The sequence below is a fragment of the Etheostoma cragini genome, chromosome 15, assembly GCF_013103735.1.
Source record: "Etheostoma cragini isolate CJK2018 chromosome 15, CSU_Ecrag_1.0, whole genome shotgun sequence".
Taxonomy (NCBI): domain Eukaryota; kingdom Metazoa; phylum Chordata; class Actinopteri; order Perciformes; family Percidae; genus Etheostoma; species Etheostoma cragini.
In genome coordinates this window covers 19,093,654-19,113,269 of record NC_048421.1, presented here as the reverse complement: position 1 = coordinate 19,113,269, position 19,616 = coordinate 19,093,654, and the positions used below count along the sequence as shown (strand labels likewise).

At 38.8% G+C, this 19,616-nt stretch overlaps 1 protein-coding gene, 1 long non-coding RNA gene and 1 other non-coding gene across 4 annotated transcripts; 2 read left to right on the top strand and 1 right to left on the bottom strand.

The window, feature by feature from the left end:
- Positions 1-3,398: 3,398 nt before the first annotated feature.
- LOC117957817 lies at positions 3,399-4,802 on the bottom strand. Its single transcript, XR_004659598.1, has 2 exons — positions 4,643-4,802; positions 3,399-3,802 (listed from the first exon to the last, which is right to left on the bottom strand). It is a non-coding gene; the product is annotated as an uncharacterized LOC117957817 (long non-coding RNA).
- Positions 4,803-5,089: 287 nt separating this feature from the next.
- trnat-cgu lies at positions 5,090-5,161 on the top strand. Its single transcript has one exon. It is a non-coding gene; the product is annotated as a tRNA-Thr (tRNA).
- A 4,002-nt stretch (positions 5,162-9,163) lies between these two features.
- On the top strand, positions 9,164-19,410 carry tsen54 (TSEN54 tRNA splicing endonuclease subunit). 2 transcript variants are annotated; one of them, XM_034893859.1, is made up of 12 exons: positions 9,164-9,282; positions 11,398-11,556; positions 13,026-13,089; positions 13,197-13,280; positions 13,415-13,513; positions 13,594-13,646; positions 14,610-14,711; positions 16,016-16,481; positions 16,615-16,750; positions 16,855-16,915; positions 18,529-18,642; positions 18,897-19,410. In XM_034893859.1, exons 1-12 carry the CDS (start codon positions 9,233-9,235, stop codon positions 19,045-19,047), a joined length of 1,539 nt encoding a protein of 512 aa, XP_034749750.1. In that variant the 5' UTR covers positions 9,164-9,232; the 3' UTR covers positions 19,048-19,410. The 2 variants fall into 2 exon arrangements, with proteins under 2 accessions (XP_034749750.1, XP_034749751.1); XM_034893860.1 differs by lacking the exon at positions 18,897-19,410 and having other exon boundaries at positions 16,855-16,946; positions 18,390-18,637.
- Positions 19,411-19,616: the final 206 nt, after the last annotated feature.

Sequence of the window (19,616 nt, the reverse complement as noted above, 5' to 3'; positions counted from 1 at the left end):
GAGTTGTGCATAATGGGACGGCAAATAATTTTAAATTATTATAAATATAGTAGGCCTAATTTTGTGACATTCACCAGTTAAAATGGATGCAAATTAGAAGCCTATGTAGCCACTGATTGGTTGCAATTTATAGTCTTGAAAAGCGAGTATCAAAGAGCCGATTTCACGCTTGCATTCAGAAATTAATCATCACACATCTTATAATAACTTACACCACATCACATCAAACATTTGTAGTTCATGTGGAATCGAATTTGGTATAATTGGTTGAATATTTAAAGATTTGTCCTTAAACATAAATCCATAGAAACATTCGAATTTCTTGTTGAAATATCTAAAGAAAGTGGAGACTAAAAGAGATATTACACGGTTCCTCCTGATATGGTTCAGGATGAGCACAACGCTGTCTGCACAGGACTGAACCACTGACCCCAAAACATAATGAGCACTAAAATAGCTCGTGAGCACAGGGCTTGAACTTGTACACTGCATGGTGATACATTTCCACTGTGTTTCTCAGCAGCCTGCGACATAAACTAACCAGTCTGCGTCTGTGAGTGGGTCTAAACGACTGAAAGCCAAGGAACTCACTGACAGTGTGTCTCATTCATTTTCAATGTTGAAATGTCAGTCTGAGGGAGCTTCGAGTGCACAATATGGAACAGACTTTCATAGAGAAATCCTTAGCCTTCATAGTCTTCTGATGTGCTATGTGTTGTGTCAGTTACATGTATAATTTGTAACCATCATACCCCCTTTAACTGCATAACTATAGCATTGTTCCTGTATTTTCCCCTTATGTTCTGCAAGGCACTTTTCCTTCTTGTGGAATTAAAACCTCTCGTTCTGCAAACATTCTGCTTTTCATCACATTAACATGACATGCATGGAAAAAAGCACAAGATGGAAGCAGACAATAACAAAATAAAAATGCAACTGACCTTAACCCTTGTGTTGTCCTTGGGTCAAATTGACCCGTTTCAAAGGGCTTTATATCAGAAATATGGATTTCTTTCAACCAAATTGCCCAAGAAAAACATGGATGATTTCATACACAATTTTTTTTTTTTTTTTGGTTTCCAAAAGCAGTATCCGGACTTAACTTGACATCTACCCATCTGTGATCCACTTAACATCCTCTGATCTTAACTATTAGTCAAAATAATTCATAATTTCTGCCTTTTTAACCAAAAACTTATGTATAATTTGATTTAAATGAGGTTTGTTTGTTGAGCATTAATTCCAAAAATAAGTGTAAAACCTATTAGTAAACCAGCTCAGGTTGAAAAAAAAAATGGCCCAGAGCACGGGAAAAGTGACAAATCAATCAGAAAAAACTACAAAAACATCGGAAAAGCACAAAGTAATGTTCTTTTTCGATTTTTACCTGGAAGGACAAGTTCATGGTTCACGGGAAGACAACACAAGGGTCAACAAAAGAATTTAAAATGTGCCATTTTTGCCAAAATAGTGACAAAAAAACAAAGCTCAGATGTGAAAGGGACAACCAGGCTAACCACATAATTAACTGTCCCCTAGGGAACGAGCTCTCCCAGGATTCTGGGGTGAATACATTTGAGGCTTTGAGGGTAAAAGACAAATATTGTATTTACTGTAGTCTATTTGAACATAGTGTTTCTGCTAGTAGTTTTTAGTCTTTACAAGCTTATTATTACATGCCGTGTGATTAATATTTACACGTCACAATGAGGCGGGCCCCCAAACACCCCCCGCTGTCGAGGGCCGGCCCTGTTCTTTCCACTGCGGACGATCTATATAACACAAAAAACGGACTCCTTAATCACGACATGGAACAACGTGTTTATAATTAAAACACACACCAATTGGACTATAAGTTATGATTTATTATTCAAACATATTCCCTTCAACAGTTAGCCATGGTAGTGGTTTGTCAAAGTAACATACAGTAATACACACAGTACACAACGGATGAACAACCAGGGGAAGCAGGTAGTAAAAGGGAACGAAACTGGATTAAATCAGTTAGAATGTTTTTTTTTCAACACAAACATGATGGACGACATTTGGATTGGACAGACTGGTATCAGTGTTTGGGAACATGTAAAGGTAGACAAATTCAAAACAAATAAATAAAACCCATTGACCTCCATCCTACATTTTTAATCCATTCTCATTAGCATGGAAGGAATAAACATTAAATCACATGAAGGATACATTAATTTCACCAGTGTGTTCCATTTCTTTAGTGTTTAATTGTGCTCATCCTGTTGTTCCAGGTCTGTCACCTGGAACAACAGGATGATAACAACACTGTCTGTGCCTCTCACAGCTCAGACAGATGTTGGATGTGCTGACTTCAGATCCGACACCAACGTTAAAGGTCCCATGGCACGAAAATGTCACTTCATGAGGTTTTTTAACAATAATATGAGTTCCCCCAGCCTATGGTCCCCCAGTGGCTAGAAAGGGTGATACGTGTAAAACCTCAGATACAATATTAGGGACCACTAAGGCCTATATAAAAGCATCCAAAAGGCAGCATGTCATAGGACCTTTAAAAAAGGTATAACACACCATTTATTTCAAAATCAATCACATCACCAACCAATTAAAAGCTATTAGAAAAGACACAACCCACACTCTTTACCTTTGAAATTCCAGTGCAGGATGGAGCTAGTGATGGATTATTAAAACAGAGAGCGTCCATATTTTATTAAAGCCTGCTGTTTCGAGGTCCCAACTTAATCGTTTTGTTTTGTAAGCCTAATATTCAAAGAGAGAGATTCACCTATAATGCTGTTTTCTTTCAGTACAGTAGACTTTAAAGTCCAAAATAGTCCGGATTAAAGACTTATCTACACAGTCACACCTATCTTATGACCACCATTATCTCAAAAAAAGTTGGGATATGAGCTAAGTCAAGATAATGACATATGGACGTAAGTATCACAGGTTAATGCCCTAAGAGAAATGAATAAGCACTATAATCTTAAAATAAAACATGAAAAAAACTGTTGATCTTGAGGTAATTACGTTGTGATCTTGTGATAATATTAAACGTGTTAGCAACCATAGTGAAATCCAAAGTTTCAAATTCTAATTGTAATTTTTATGATGTAAATTGAGGGAGGAAAAGCAGTATCGGCTCCAAATATCGGCTCAAGGAAATGCACTCCTCTCACACACTGGGAGGGGGCGGGGGGGGCAATGAGTCCTTCAAGCTTGGCAAAAAAGTGCAAAGTGGTCTTGAGAAGCAGTTATGATTTTGTGTAAGTTTTAGCCGGGCCAGTTTCACATCCAAAACACAGAGACAAACAAACAGAAGGACAGAGGGACAGACAAACCGAGTGGCCACAACCAACAGGGTACAGAGTCCTCATGGAGCTTTGTTGTTTCCCATCAGTGCTCCTGACGTCATGTGGGACGTCCTGATCATTGCTGAACATGCTTGATCTTCAGTGTGAGCAGTCACATAATCCAATCACTCTGGACAGCACAGGCACAGAAAGAACTCCGGGTACAGATGGCATCCTGCAATAAAACCTGTTGCAGGGGGAGTTTGGCCATGGTCAGTGGGGTGTCAGTGTTTTCTCAAGAGTACGTAGGTTATGAGCAGGATGAGACCTGCCGACAGGCCCGTAATCACAAACTGGTGGATCGAGAGGACGTTTTCCAGTGTGTGGATCCTCTCTTCCATGGCACTGGTGTGAAAGTAGTCATAGACGCCAGCTCCAATGCTCCACACCGCCCACACTGCGTCCAACACCAGCGGCATTGTGAAGCGGACAGGTACAGCAGGTCAGACAGGCTCTGTCAAAAACTGGAACACAAGGCAGACCAAGATCTGAACGGGGCACTGAGAAATGTTGGATCTTTCCAAAGTATTATAATTTTCCTGGCATGCGATTCAAGTATGGAAAAGTCCCCTCTGTCAGTGATATTGCACAGAAGTTACTTACTTTGAGTAATGTGCAAAAGTGTAATTTAATCATGTTTTAACAGAGGTATATTTTAAAAGTTGCAGGCATTACTTTCATATATTTTTGTTGTTGTAATGTAAATGTAAAGTTGAAATATATACATTTTTTTCAATTTACAAAACACATTATAGCAAATCGCATGAACAAATATGTAAAAACAAGACCATAACTCAAATTGTTACTTTTTAAATTGTAATTTCATTGGAACAATTCATTTAAACAGCACGCGTTTTGTTAAAGTATAACATAATATATATAATATCAATATACCGACACAGTTATCGTCCATGTAAAGTTAAACAGCTTTATAGATTAACATTATTTGTTATGCCGAATGAAAAAATGGCTCACCATGACGTGTAAAGAAGTCTTACTAATGCTTTGCCTACGTGAACTCGTCTATCTAGTACGGGTTTATTCAATTCTACATTTTTTAAATACAGTTAGGCATGCGTTGCGCGACTTGCTGAAACGCTGTTAAATATGTTCAAACTAGCATAAGGTTATGAAGTATGAGGTTACAATGTAACTGACATCCTAGCAACAGCCGGACTACGTGAACGAAAATAACCAAACAACGTTATTGAATCATCCTCTGCTAGCAAGCTAACGCCTAGCTCTAGTGTACAGATTTGGTCTTACCGTACTAGCACTGTTATTTTAAAACCAATATTACTTACAGCATGAGCTACTTGTAAAATGTTTTAGGATCGCACCATCTTTACACCATCCGATGCATGGAAATGAATCATACTCCTCTATATCTACTTCCGGTTGTGTTCACGGTGAAGTTCCCTTTCTCGTGAGAAAGGTCACGTTACGCCAAACTTTATGTCAGCTTCACTTGCTAGACTTTTTGGACCATAAAAATATAATGAATACATAAATGCGACCTTTTATTATCACAAAGGCCATCTGCTGTGATATTCGGCTCCATACAAGTAATCTGTCGTGGTGCGTTTTTATTGGAATGGGTTCGGAATTTAATCTCATTATCTCCCAAATGGTGTAAATAGTAGAAAATACATTTCCAACCCCAAAGTTTACTAAATGTTGTTTTTGAGGTACTGTGCTTCACCTGGCGGATGAGATTGAAGTGTGCATAAAGTGACCCATTTACACTGCCAGGCGCGGTGGCCAAGTGGTAAGGCGTCGGTCTCGTAAACCGAAGATCGCGGGTTCGAACCCCGTCCGTGCCTGACATGTGTTCATCAAACGTCTTTTTCGTGTACACCATTCATTGTGCTGTAAATATATTTACAACAAGATTAAAGGTTGGTTGTTTTTATCCAACTAATCGTTTAACATAATATGTAAATATACTATATTTGCATAACACTTTTTTGCATAACAGTTTTTTAACCCTTCATACACTGTGGCCTCCTACTCATCGGACAAACACTCACACTCCAATGCTCAGCAGTGTAAAGCATCGGGGACAACTTGCCCAAGGACAAAGTTACCTTGACATGGGACAACAAGCCAAGGGATTGAACCACCAACCAGGCAACCGCTATACCACTGAGCCACAGCCGTAGACACAAGGCCACATAATGATTGAACTTGTACACTGCATGAGGTTTGTTTGTTGAGCATTCATTCCAAAAATAAGTGTAAAACCTTTTAGTAAACCAGCTCAGGTTAAAAAAAGAAATGGCCCAAAGCACGGGAAAAGTGACAAATCAATCAGAAAAAACACAAGGGTCAGCAATTTTCTTACATAATATAATACTATCTATTAGTATTATATATATTAGATGTGACATTCTGCATATATGCTTCAAATATAGAAATGTATATCGGTGAACATTGATGATGTGACCATTCACTTAAAAAAACAAAAACTTCTCTAATTGAATTTGGTTAAAAAAAAATCACAGCTGAACCCACAAAAACATTCAATCTGGATCAAAATTATCTGGATTTGGAAATCCCATTTTTTGTTATTCAGCATCAGGTAATCCGTTTTTACTTTTATGCCGGTTTTTCAAAGCAACATTGGACTGGCTCACCCTGATCCAGATCCACAGTTTTCAAGATTACCAAATCTGCATTGCCAGTGCTCTAAATGGGACAACATATCACAACGTGGACTACCAGCTATGTGAAGAACAGCTAGAAGAGCCAGCATGGGGTCACTGGAAGTGGTTCTTATTATGAGACAAAACACAAAAATAACATAAACATCCACTTCAGTTCATACTTTCCTTTATGACCCCTCATTTGAGCCACAAAATTGTGGATATTTTGAAAACATCTTAAAAAAGGCTAAAAGTCCAATAGTTCCTTTGAAATGAATATACGTTATTTTTGTTTGTCATTAAAATGTGTTTGGGGGATTGTTTCATGGAGACAAGATCCTTTTTATTTCATTTTTACTTTACTATATTGAACAGCTTAATTGGTAGCCTGTGTCTACTTTACATTAATTGTATATTTATGTATCTACTTCATCACGGTTACACAAGTTATGTGCAAAGTATAAATGAAAGTATATAAACTAAATGATACAACTGTATTATTTGACCAATTTTAAAGTTTTACCACATTTTCTTCCTGGAATCCACCTTGAAATCCTACCCCCCTGTTGGGATCAGGCAAATCCTGTTTTTTTTTATCAAATCCTACTGACAAGTTTAAAAAAACACAAACTGAAGGTTTGATCCAAATTAAAACTCAGACTGGATTCAGTGATCTAATCTGGATTCAGATTCCTTCTTTCCCCTTTGAACCCATTTTCAAGATTTGATCCAATCAGATAACCAAAATCCGATCGGCTTACGTATGAACTACTGGCCCATAGATCCCAATCAAGTTCAAAGTTGTGATAAATCCAAAGGGCAGGTTGGATCCAGATCAAACGTAAAATCGGATCTCATGGTCTGATCTTAGTCTGGAATCCCTCTTTAGCTTTTGAAAAACCCATTTCCAAGATTTGATCCAAGATTTGATCTAATCCCTGATCCGAAAATCCCACTGGACCCAGGGTATTTCTCAAGACATTCTTTTGTATTGCACTGGAAATGGTTCTTCAGGGGGATTAGTTCCCTAAACCGCAAAGGAGACAAAGCAAGTGGTGTGTGTGTGTGTGTGTGTGTGTGTGTGTGTGTGTACATTTCTCCTGCTCTCCTGAAAATATCTTAAAATTCCACAAGAGTGCGCTAAAGTCCTTCAAGTTCTCATAATGTAATGCTACACTGTTATTTACCACTTGTCACAACAGCCAAGTTGCCATATGGTGCATAATGAATACTTTTTCTGACCTGATGTGGGACTTGTAGTTCTTCTAAGCATTATTCATTTAAAATGATTTTTTAAAGATGGTGGTGGTGCATATTGCCAGACAAATGTTTAATTAAATAAGCACAAACCCATTCATACGTCAGTGGTGATGGAGCACCAGGCAGTTCTTACCTGAGATTCTTTCTTCTGGTTTTCAGGGATAATAGTTAATCTACTGACGTTGAAGCCATATTATCAAAAAGTATCAACTAAAAAAAGTGCAATAATCCTGTTAAGTTTGGTTGATATTGATATCACGATTACTTATTGACTTTGAAAACACCTTGCATTGAACCTTTTTGTTTTACTTGTCTTTTAAACATTAGATTTCTTCCATTTAAATATAATTCAGTGAAAAACAAATGTACATGTATGTACTTAAAATAAATATATATACATTTAAATAAATAATACAAAGAAACAAAATTGGACCCAAATAAATTTGTTATGAAGTTGGTGCACATCCACAACTTACTGAAAACTTCAAAAACTTCAAAACGTCAAAACTTCAAAAAAAATTTTTTTAAATATATTAATATAATAAATGCCATATTTCAACATTAGACCACACGGACCTCAACAGTCCCGCCCCTCCTCCAAGAGACCTTAGGTTCCAGAAGTACATTTCCCATTCATTTCCCAAAGAATTTCTAATGAGGGAAGAAATTCCACTCTCTCCATACTTCTCCATATGTTTATAATTTTATATTTTCTGTTTACACTGTAAAGGGGTTGCTTGAATCTCCTTGCACAGGTACTGCACTTGTGTATAATGACAATAAAGGCATTCTATTCTATTCTATTCTATTCTATTCTATTCTATTCTATTCACTTTTAGCCACCAGTAGCCACTGAAGCATTGTCAAAAGCGACAAAAACATAACACAAACTGCATTTTGTAAAACAAATTAAGTCCAGGCTATATATAAACATATACACATTTCCTATTCATTTGAACTGCTACCACAGGATGACGATACTGTGCTCCTTTGTTTAAAAAAAACAGATCCAAGCTCTCCTTTGTTCCACAGGCCATTTAACTCCTTAATAATGAAGGTCCCGTTCGATGATAGATATATTTTGTGTATTTATTGTAATTTCTCTTTCTCCCAGCTGGTCTGGACGTCTCCCCTCCTCCCCCCACACACTACATAGTCTATGGTATGAGTGGTAATGTACATATGTTGTGTTTTTTTCTTCCTGCTTGCCTTACCTGTCCTAATTTTTTAATACCATGTGATTTTTTTACTGCAATATAATTTCCCCACGGGGACAATAAACATGAACTGAACTAACTTTATATAAAAACACAAATGTGTATCTCCTATTTGCCATTCCTCTTAACCCTCCGGCTGTCCTTGGGTCAAATTTGACCCCTTTAAATAATGTCTATATCTGAAATATGGGTTTCTTTCTAACCAAATTCCCTCAAAAATTGGATTGGACGCTCTTAGCAAATCAAATTGATCACTTTCATTCCTGACTAAACTCATCTGTACGCTCCTCTGATCTTAACTATTGGTCAAAATAATTTCTGCTTTTGTAACTCAAATATAAGTTATAATTCTATATAGGTATATGGGTTATTGACCATGAATTGCAAAAAGTACTGTAAAACTAGTCGTAGTAATTGGTGGTGTTGGTGAAAACTACAAAAAAAAGTCTGAAAAAGGAACAAAAATACAAAATTGTTGTGCGTTTTTGACCCGAGAGGACAACAAGGGTTAAAAATTCTGATGACATAAACACTTGGACATCAGTGAAAAGTGGTAGTTATATACATGGGGTAATGTTGAATTAACGTTGTGTATTCCTTGGAAACAATGTCAAAAAAAGATGTGTACATCAGCGCCCCCTGCCAGCAGGGTTGGTAACTACGTGTAAATACAATAGACAGTTAAAGTAATTACCGACGCTCTGGAACTTGGCGGGCGTCAGGACCCAGAGGAAACTGCACTGTAGCCATGTGGTAAACCTATGTGGTAAACATGGCGGACATAAACAAGACAGAGTTACAGTTCTACAGTGAAATATTAAGGTGCGTAGCTGTCTGTTCTGGGAAATATAAGTAGATTCACTGACAGGAGATTATACATTTTAGATATCTCCTCGTTTAGTGACTGTGTCGTATATTTTACGTTGTACGAGCTCTAACGTTTGTCCCGTGGTGGGACGGTTTGTTAGCTAAAGTTAGCTTAGTTAGCTAGTGTTATGGTGGTAGTCCATGGACTGTGCGTCTGTGTGAACATTACGTTACCTTGATATTCTTTTGAATTATTATGGTTATTTTCGGTTGTGTGCAGAGGCAGTATATTCAGCTCCGCAAAAAGTAATAAGAATGTTACCACTCTGTAAAAAATACAATTACTTACAAATACAAATACTTACAAGTAACATTAACGTTAAAAGTCCTGCAGTAAAACGTAGGCTTCAAAGGTAACGTTCAACTGTATTTCAACAGGAAGTCGCATAGAAGTAGAGATTTGCATAGTGAGACTCGAGTACAGAGGAAAGATAAAATGGTAAAGACATACTGTAGAAACAATAATAAAATAGCAAAGATTTAAATGTAACAGTACGGGTATATAGACAACAACAGCATGTGATATATAAATAGCTAGATACATTCTAAAATATCGTAGCTGTAAAAGAAATACAAATACAAGCGTGTGATGTAAAGATAAAACAGTCAAGCTGTAAGCTGCAACAATTAGGCTAGACCGAAAGATAATCGACTAATTTTTCATGAAAACATGTTTTCAGCCTCTCACATATGTAAATGTTCTGCTTTTCTTTTTTTTAGAAACACTAAACTAAAGTTCGGGTTCGAGAAAAATACAGACAATCACCTTAAAGACATAAAAGACATCACCTTTGACTGTGAGAAACTTGGTAGTTTTTTTTTCTTTCTTTTTAATTAAAAAAAAAAAATGTTATAAACCAAACGATTTATCTTAAAAAAGGGATCTGAATACTTCCTTCACCACTGTTGAATAACATGTCTGGGCCAGGTCTCATGAGTGTGAGTCATGATGAGCATGTATGACTCCCAATAACACTGGAAACACACCATACTTTAATTATTAGCAGCTTTTCACACAACAAATACCTGTAGATCCTGTAGTCATGATCTAGTCGTCTGCCATTGCCATACCTCCACAGTGCTACGGAGAAAGATGTTCATAAAATTAATTATTTTGATTTCCTTAAGAATTATAAATGGTTAGCATGTTTCTGAATGCATAGCATGTTAGATTCTTGATGAGACTTTTTTCCGACAATTACAAACTCAGCCTTTCTTTACTAAAGAGAGAAAGGCTTGTGTCTTTAAATCATTAAAGAGTGACCACCTCTGCAACGACTCTAAGAAATTGAATAAAAAACAAAACATGGTTTTTACCCAATCCTTTCAGTTTATGTTTAAATGTTTTGCCAATTTCCACCGGTCGCAGATCGTCTGCGGATCTGCTCCGGATCTGCTCCGGAACGTCCGCGGAGTCATTAGGTTTCCATTAAAGCCAAGGTTCCGACTCCGTCCCAGCTCCGACAATCCGCACCAGATACCGGGGCAGATACGCAGAGCTTCAGCACACGGCAGATAGTGTGGGACAGGAAGTCGAGCACAAAAAATAAAACATCTGGTTAATTTTCATAACAAAATACACTGTGCTCACGGCGGAAAACACAGCACAGAGTTGTTTCCCCTCTACTCCTGTGGATGGAACAAACTTTAGGTTTTGAGGTTCTACTCTAGATGAATTTGTGAGATCTGGTGTGTCCTCGTGACTTCAGCTGTCCGTCATGGCCGCAGCCGTTCCGCAACAAATCCGGTCCTGGTGGGTGTTGATGGACGGGGGATTACGGAGCCGACACACATTTTCACATTTGTCAGATGTTTTTGGCAGTCTGCAGATTATCAGTGATGAAAGTTTCTAATTTAATAAATAATTGCTTAAGCATGTCAACATAAGTTTTGTGTTGGGGTTTGTAACATTCCAAACTTATTTGGAATTTCGTTTTTCCATGTATAGGTTCTCAGTTTCATTAACTACTATTAGTCGGTGTCAGCCTTTAAATAACAGTATTGGTCGATTCCTAATAAAAAGACATCAAATGTCAGAACTGAATGGGATTTTCTTTCTTGAAATTCCAGTCCATCTGAACTGTTTGCAGCCCGGTCCAGGAGTCACAAGATCCCAGTCAGAGGACCGAAGGACTTCTTTCCCGATGACTCAGACGAGCAAAGACAGCGGCTTGAGCAGAGTCTGAATGAGCACTGGAGCCTCGTATCTGAGGAGAGAGTGGAGAAGCTGTGAGTAGCACAGGCGTAGCATCTGTCCATCCAGGGGTAACATCCATGAGCTCTGTTGGCATCGACTGGGAAACACAGACAATAAGTAATCATAAATGATGATGTGAATGCTTCAACAATAAGGAGCTTTTAAAGCACTCATTGCTCTGCAAAAAGTAAAGAAGAATAAATGTGCTGCGTGATGGATTACAGAGTCGAGCGACTTTCACAGCTCTGCAGGTTTTAATTTGAACCCAGTGAAATGAGTGGAAAGTAGAAGCTGAAGGATAGGAAATCTTTAATGCTCCATTAATCAACATTTCATGTTAATAATGAGTCAAATGACTGCACATAATGTCAGTTTAGTTTAGTTTGTTTTTCCAAGTAGAAATACAAACATACAGGATATTGGTATGTTGTATATACGTCTAGGGTACAACAGGAAGAAAAAAAAGATTCCCAAACTGAATTAAGAAATTATACCACACATTGTTTTATAAAACAACTACACACAGAACCACCCACCCCCCATATGTATATACCATATGTGTGCAGTGGCAAGAATAGGTCATAACATCTTTTGGAAATTGATCTTAATGCCTTTATTTAAAGAATTTTGGAAATTGAACATAGGGGTGTGTAAACTTATGCCCCCTGTATTTTAAGGAAGAACATGTATGTATTTACAATACATTATTCATTCTCAAAGAAAATTGGTGTCCTTAAAAAGTTGGATTTTCCTACATTTTTTGAATTAAGACATTAAGATCAATTTCCAAAAAAATGTTTTTTTTTTTATTCCTCTTTTTAATCAACTTTAGCATGGGTGAGTAAACGTCCTCAAGCCACTGTATATGCTATGTCTGTAGACATTTACCATATTAAAAAAGTAAAGGAAAGTATCACACAAAAAGCCTGCATTCTTGCACCAAGGGCGTCTTTCACAGAGATGAGAGTGAGGAGAGCATTCTCACCAGCTCTGCAGCCCTACTGAGCTTTAGTTTTCCCTTTTTTAGGTGGCCAGAGAAAGGCTATTCTCCTTTTTCTATTTCATGATAAGCTTTGCCAATGATGTTTGGTTTGAAGGTAGGGCTGGGCGATATGGAGACAATCAAATATCACAATATCTTTGACCACATACCTTGACATATAAATACCACAACGATATTGTAGTGTTGACTATTAGGGCTTTCCCAAAATATTTACACAATGAGATTTTTGATAAATAATCATCAGTAATGTAGATATAATGACTAACTGGGTAAAAGCTAATAATACAACTGTTTGGTAAGTTCATGAAATTACATCACGTTACTGTAATGCCGCCTTTAAAACCAGGAAAAGACAACATTTATGCAATATATAAATCTAAGACGATATCTAGTCTCAGATCACAATATTGATATGATATCGATGTATTGCCCAGCTCTAGTAGAAGGTCAGGTTGTGCTGAAGTGAAATAGATACTGTCTGTTTTTATTTGACTGTAGAGGAAACCTAGTAAAGGCCACATGGATTCCAAGTGAGCAGATTGTGGAGCTTCAGTCTCCAGCTGTGAGTACTGTATCGATAAATGAAACAATCTTTCAATACACACACCTCTCTTTGACCTCACTAGTCAAATGATACTGTGTCTTACAGCACTTGTTATTTTTACGTAGGGAAAGTTTTGGCAGACGATGGGCTTTTCTGCCAAAGGCAAGCAGTTCCTCCTCCCTGAAGAGGCTCTCTACCTGATGGAGTGTGTGAGTAGCAGTTAAAACCTGTTCCCTAGGGTGTGGTTTACACATCGTTCGTTGTGTTAGTCAGTACTATTCAGATAGCACACGTGATCTATAAAATACTGACTGATGACATCTGTGAGTGGCTGTGTGAACAGGGAAACGTGCAGGTGTTTTACCGGGACCTGCCGCTGTCCATCCAGGACGGCTACGAGAGGTTTCTGTCCTCGAGCACAGTGAGCCTCCAGCAATATCAGGTACGAGTATATGTCCCAACAGATGTTCTTAAGGACGACTGCACTGCCAAACTGGTCTAACGACTCTTTTAATCACAAAGGTGTTCGGGCATTTGAAGAGGCTTGGATATGTGGTGCACAGGTTCGATCCAAGGTAACACAATCTCAGCGCCCCATTCAGACAGGATTAGAAAATACAGTCAGATATTAAACTAGAAGATAATCGGTTGGTTGGCCAAGCACTTTTCTGCAGACAGAAATGAAAGCAGTGTATTCCATTAATCGATCTATAATCTATACCAATATTTAATTCCCTTGTATACATGCACTTCATTATGTAGTGTATAGAGAGACGAATTCTGTCAAAATGGATGCAGGAACCGAAAGGATCGTAAACGATCCAAAACGGCACCTCTGATTCATATTTCAATCATGTAATAACCACAAAGACAGAAACTTACCGATTTTTGCACCTAAAAGCTAAAGAGCTAGCCTTTCTCAGGTTTGTTGAGCTTTGAATCCAATCTGGGCGAGAACTAAGATAGTATGTTGTAGGAAAGATAGATAACTCCAGGTCAGAGTAGTCTGATCAAAGAGAGTCGGTTACCATTCTACAGAGAATACAGAGCAGAATGGCGTCACTGTTTGAGATTTGGCATACATTTTGGCCTTTTTTTTCTCCATGTATGTATTTTGTCAACCGTAGAAGTTATAATATTGATTTCTTGACGGTGTGACTCCCAAGACATATGAGAAGTGTTTTAGAGGAGATTGGCTCGGCTTGTACTGCTTTGTGTGTGATATCAATACATATCTGTCAGATTCATGTGTTCCGTTTTATTTATTTATTTGTCTTTAAGGCCCTACAACCTTTTTTAATATTCAAGTGACCTCACTGCAACCCGAATATCCACAATAGCCCGGTTTGTCCTGAAAAAAATGATCTTTACAGATTGACTATAGACAACAGGGTGGATGTTTTACAAGCTTTTGTAGAAAATAAAACCAGACGGACAGTGAATTGTAAAAATGATCTCATGTCTCAGAGGGTTAACATTTCTATTTTGCGTGCATAATGTGTTTGTGTGTGTGTGTGTGTGTGTGTGTGTTCTTACAGTTCAGAGCCATCCTCCTATGCGAGGCAACTAAACCTGCCTCAGTGTCGTGACAGAGCAGGAAGACAACTGAAGAGGAAGCGCAGCGCCAGCCCGACACCCAGGTAAACACATGCCCTGTACTGGACCTGGGCCGATCGGACCGCTGAAGGGCCGATCAACTTATGCCCATATCAAGGCGATTTGAACTGACTTACTATTAGAACTAAGATGTTCTAAACAAATCTCTAGACTCTGCGCCCAGTTGTGCTTCCAGAGATGTGGAGGGGTAAGTCCCCCCGTTGAGCCTGTTGGTCAGCAAGAAGGGATTTTAAATTAAAATAAATGAAACCACTTTTCCATTTCTTCTTCACGGATCTGACAGCTGATTGGCTGTGCTAATTTTGGACAGTTCCCCCAGCTGCCAGCATGCACCCACACAGTTATGCAAGCATACACATACACAGGTATGGAAAACCTGGAAAAGTATGGAATTTGATTTTATTAATTCTAGGTCTGAATAATAACAATAATAATAATAATAATAATAATAATGTATACGTTATAAGTATGGAAAAAAGAAAGGAGGGTATGCAGAAATATTTGCGTTTCGGGACTTTCTACCATATTTGTTCTCTAAAATATAAAGTTCAGCCAAAATACTTAGACCAGGGAGATTTATAATTTTCAGCAAGGCAAAAGACGTACAGTACCTCAATGTGGTTTGGGCAAGCCTATGCTGTTGTTTGCTTGGCTCTTTAATTCACGATCAATGTGATAGCTGGTTCCGTAGAGTAAACTGTAACGTTAGTTCGGTCAGAAGAAGGCTGCAGGCCATACTTACTGTTACTGTGATAAAAAACATGCACAAAGTTTATTTTTAGTTTCTTGAATAGGGTTCATAGTGAACCGTTTTATGTTATGTCATGGTTTTATTTAGTTAAAATTTATTTTTATGAGCTATAGAAGTCTACCTACCCACAGGGGCGCTGCAGAAATGCTGGGCTGTACTTAATATGATTTTCAAATAAGTTAGCATTTAAATAATGAAGTTATTATTTGCACGGTGACATCCACATAGTCTGGAAACATAAGTATGGAATTTTGAATTGGAAACACACAGACACACACACACACACACACACACACACACACACACACACCTGGCCTCCATGCTCCTAGGGCTGCCGGTTCCCTTTTAATCGTTTAACTAAAAGTAAAGTGTCAAATAGTGAAATCTTTGTTCCCAGAGTCCAAGGTGATATCAACATACAGGATATTGAATTGGTCAACTCATTGATTACTCAACAGAAATGCCCCATTGGAGAGTGTAAATAACAACTTGACTTGTTTGATTGTCCTTCATTAATGAGCGCGGTGGTTCTTTATGTAAATTGAGAGAGTTACACAATATTTGCTCTTGCTGTAGTAACACTGAAGCACAAGAAGAATCTACAACTGACAGACGAGAGGGGGCCAAACGCGGCTACAAAGGTGAGGAGGAGGACAAACTTCCTGAGTCACACCTTACGATGTCCCCAGAGACTTCGAGCACCCAGACTGCCACTGCTAGTTCAGCACACAAAGGCGGGGACAGGACCTGGTGGATGACGGAAGTTCTCAGGGGCCAATCAGATCAGCGGCCAGTCTCTAGGACCTCACGCTGGGACTTCAGCTCCATCGCTTTCCCAGACCTGGGATCCACGGGGTGCCTTTCCAGCTGCCTGGCCTCCCCAGACCCCTCTCTGCTCCCTGGATCTTTGACTGTGGGAGTCTGTGACATTGCCCCCTGGACTCAAAAAATAAACGTGAGGAAGGTGAAGATGTCCTTAAGGGAGCACAAGAGGGAAAAAGACAAGCAGAGGCAGCAGTTGGACGTCAACAAAAACAGAGAGGTTTGTAGCAACATAACATCAAAATGCTTCCACACAGATTCTGTGGTAAACGTGATCTGGGAAATCATAGTTTATTTTCAAGTCATATATAAAAAACGGGATTATGGGGAATCACATTTTAAAATCCTTTAAGGTTCAGCGGTGCAGACACTGGGCAGAGTACAAGGAGCTGCTGGCGAGGCGCCAGGGGAAGCGTAAAGGCCGACCAGAACACCTGTGGGACAGGGAAGTCACTCCTTTACATGACCCAACACAGCCACTCCCCACAGGTGAGATCACGTGGACCTAGTCTGGAAAGTTCAATTAATATAGTTTCTGGATTTTATTCAACATCAATTAGATTCAAGTCAGTGACATTAGTTTTTTCTTCAAGGGGAGCTGCTCGATAAAATCAGTGTGATTGAATCCACGAATCTGCTCGATGGGGCGTCCAGGTATCTGTTGTTTCTTTTTTTCTGTTGTTACACTAAAAATTGGTCAAAAGAGGAAATGATTTTCCTTATCTGATGCCAGTTCAATCAGGAGAGGCTGATTCATAGTGTATTTAGCCGCCATGCAATTGGCCTACAAAAATTATTGTGAACACTAATACTTGCACGCTGGTGTCTGCGTCACTCTGCAGTCACGCCACTAAAAGTTGGCGGAAGGGTTTAGATGTAAAGCTTCTTTTTAGTGTTCAAACAATGGCGACTTCAACTGAGCGGCTTGTGTTGGAGCTGAAGCTAAAAAACTGTGGTTCAAACCTCCGGGGCGCCTGTGGCTCAGGTGGTAGAGTGGTCCCCTACCAACTGGAAGGTTTTTGGTTCGATCCTTGGCCCTGCCGTTGTAAGTCAAAGTGTCCTTACATAAGACACTGAACCCCAAGTTGCTCCCGATGCTCTACAATCAGAGTCTGAATGTGTGTGTGTGGTTATCTGATGAGTTGGTGGCACCTTGTACAGCAGCGTCAGCCACAGTGTGTGAATGTGTGTGAATGTGTGTGAGTGGCTCCTGTACTATGTGAAAGCGCTCTGAGTAGCCGTGAACCCTTGTGTTGTCTTCCCGTTGACCATTTGTTTTTCTGGGTCAAACTTTTGTCGGAATGCTTTTTTCCCTGTTTGCCACCTGATGATTTTGAGCTTTTCCCGATATTTTTGACAGTTTTTTCCCAAAAAAAAATTCTGTGCTTTTATGACGTTTATTTATTTTTTGTTATTGAAGCTTTTTCTGTCATTTTTGTCTTTTTTTAAAATGCCATAACATTACATAAAAACCCCTATATTCAATAAAAGTATTGAACTGATCATTTATTTTACTTGTGAAGACTGTTTTTTAATATTTTTGTTGAAAGCAACCCAATTTTCTGAGATATAAACGTTTTGAAAATGGGTCAAATTTGACCCAAGGCCAATAGGAGGGTTAAAACCAGAAAAGCGATATATAAAATGCAATCCATTTACTTTAACTGAGATTGCTGCTATGCCACATGAGAGACGGTGTGGAGGAGATGTTGTGCCCAGCCACAGAGAGACATGACGAGGAAACCAAGCGGACCACTCACAGTTGTTAAGATATGCTGTATGCTCCACCTTGTAGATTAGATTAGATTAGATTAGATTATACTTTATTCATCCCACAGCGGGGAAATTAGTTACGTTTTTTAAGAGGTGCACGTCAGGCTACGTCATAAGGTACGCTTCTACACCGTATCTATGGCATAGATTTAATGCTGAAGAATAAAATGGCCTCAAGTTGGCTTTTAGACAACAACAACAGAAACCCCTATGTTAATAAAATGCAAGGGAGCTGCGATTGTGTTGCTTCAGGTTACGGCGAGACAATAAAAAATATTTTTTAAGCAGCATTTTCAAAAATGAGAGAAGCGCATACAAATGACTGGAGTTAATGATGTGCCTTATTTGTGACGTGACTTAATGTGAACGGAGCTCGTCTTACCGCTATCACAACTAAAAGTCTTTTGATTTCCAAACACACAGTGAGGTCGATGTTAATGTACTACACGGTGAGTGAATCATTCAGGGAATAACCTTGTGCTTTGTCTGCTCAGGTTAAAAGGCTCAGATGACTGGAGGATTTGTTTCAATGTTTACCAACCCGATTCAGCGGCGGACTTCAAGAAGAGCAACCCGGGGAAACCTTACTCCCGGATGTGTGTGTGCAGGTAAGCAATCGCAGAAATTGAACGAGGGCATGTTTACTCAAGATTGGCTTACAGTAAACAACAGACATCTGACTGAAATATCACAGAGGTTGCAGATGAATGGTGCTTTTGTCTCATCTTTGTTGTTTACATTTTTGATTCCTCTTTGGTCAGTGAATACTAATAAAGATTCATCACAACTTCCTAGAGTGGAAGCACATGTGTCCCGTGTCTCTCACAGAACTAAGGTCTTTTGTCTCCCTGTTGTGTCTCAGTTTCGATGGCCCTGTGCCAGACCTGCGAGCCATCAAGCTGCTGAGCTTCCAGAGTGGAGACATCCCGGTGGTCTTTGCTGTAGTGGACTACGGAGACATCTCCTTCTACACCTTCAAAGACTTCCAGCTGCCCACCGATGTGTTCCCCTGAGACCTGTAAAACGTGTACCAACCCTGAACCCATCAAGGACTTTTATAATGATCTGCATCTGTTTGCCCGGCTGGACATACAAAAATATAACTAATCATTGATGTTATTGATATATATGATATTTTGTGGGATTTACAATGTAAAGGGAGTATAATTGTTAATTCTTTATCGGTTTTCAGGCTTTGTTTACCCTCCTGACAGTGCTGTCAGAGAGAAGAGGTATTTCCCTATGCACTTCTGGGACCAACAGACCATCACTGGGACTTATGTGAACTGTTAAGTTGTTTAACTTCTGCAACAGCAACACAAAGATAGATTGAGTTATTTTTCCCTAGTGGGAAATAAATGTTTGCTACAACATTCTGTCACAAAACAAGAGAAGCTGTTACCAAAAACTCCAAACAGGCTGCCGCTGCAGTGGGGCCATCTAAAGATAGTTACTGTTGGTTTTGTGTGTGCATTTAAGAAATGAAGTAATTTAAAGCAAAAAATACAGTGTTAGTAATACTGTAATGGTTTAATTGAAATATTCTTCTGGATTCAGTTACAGCGCTCACTACGCTTATCCG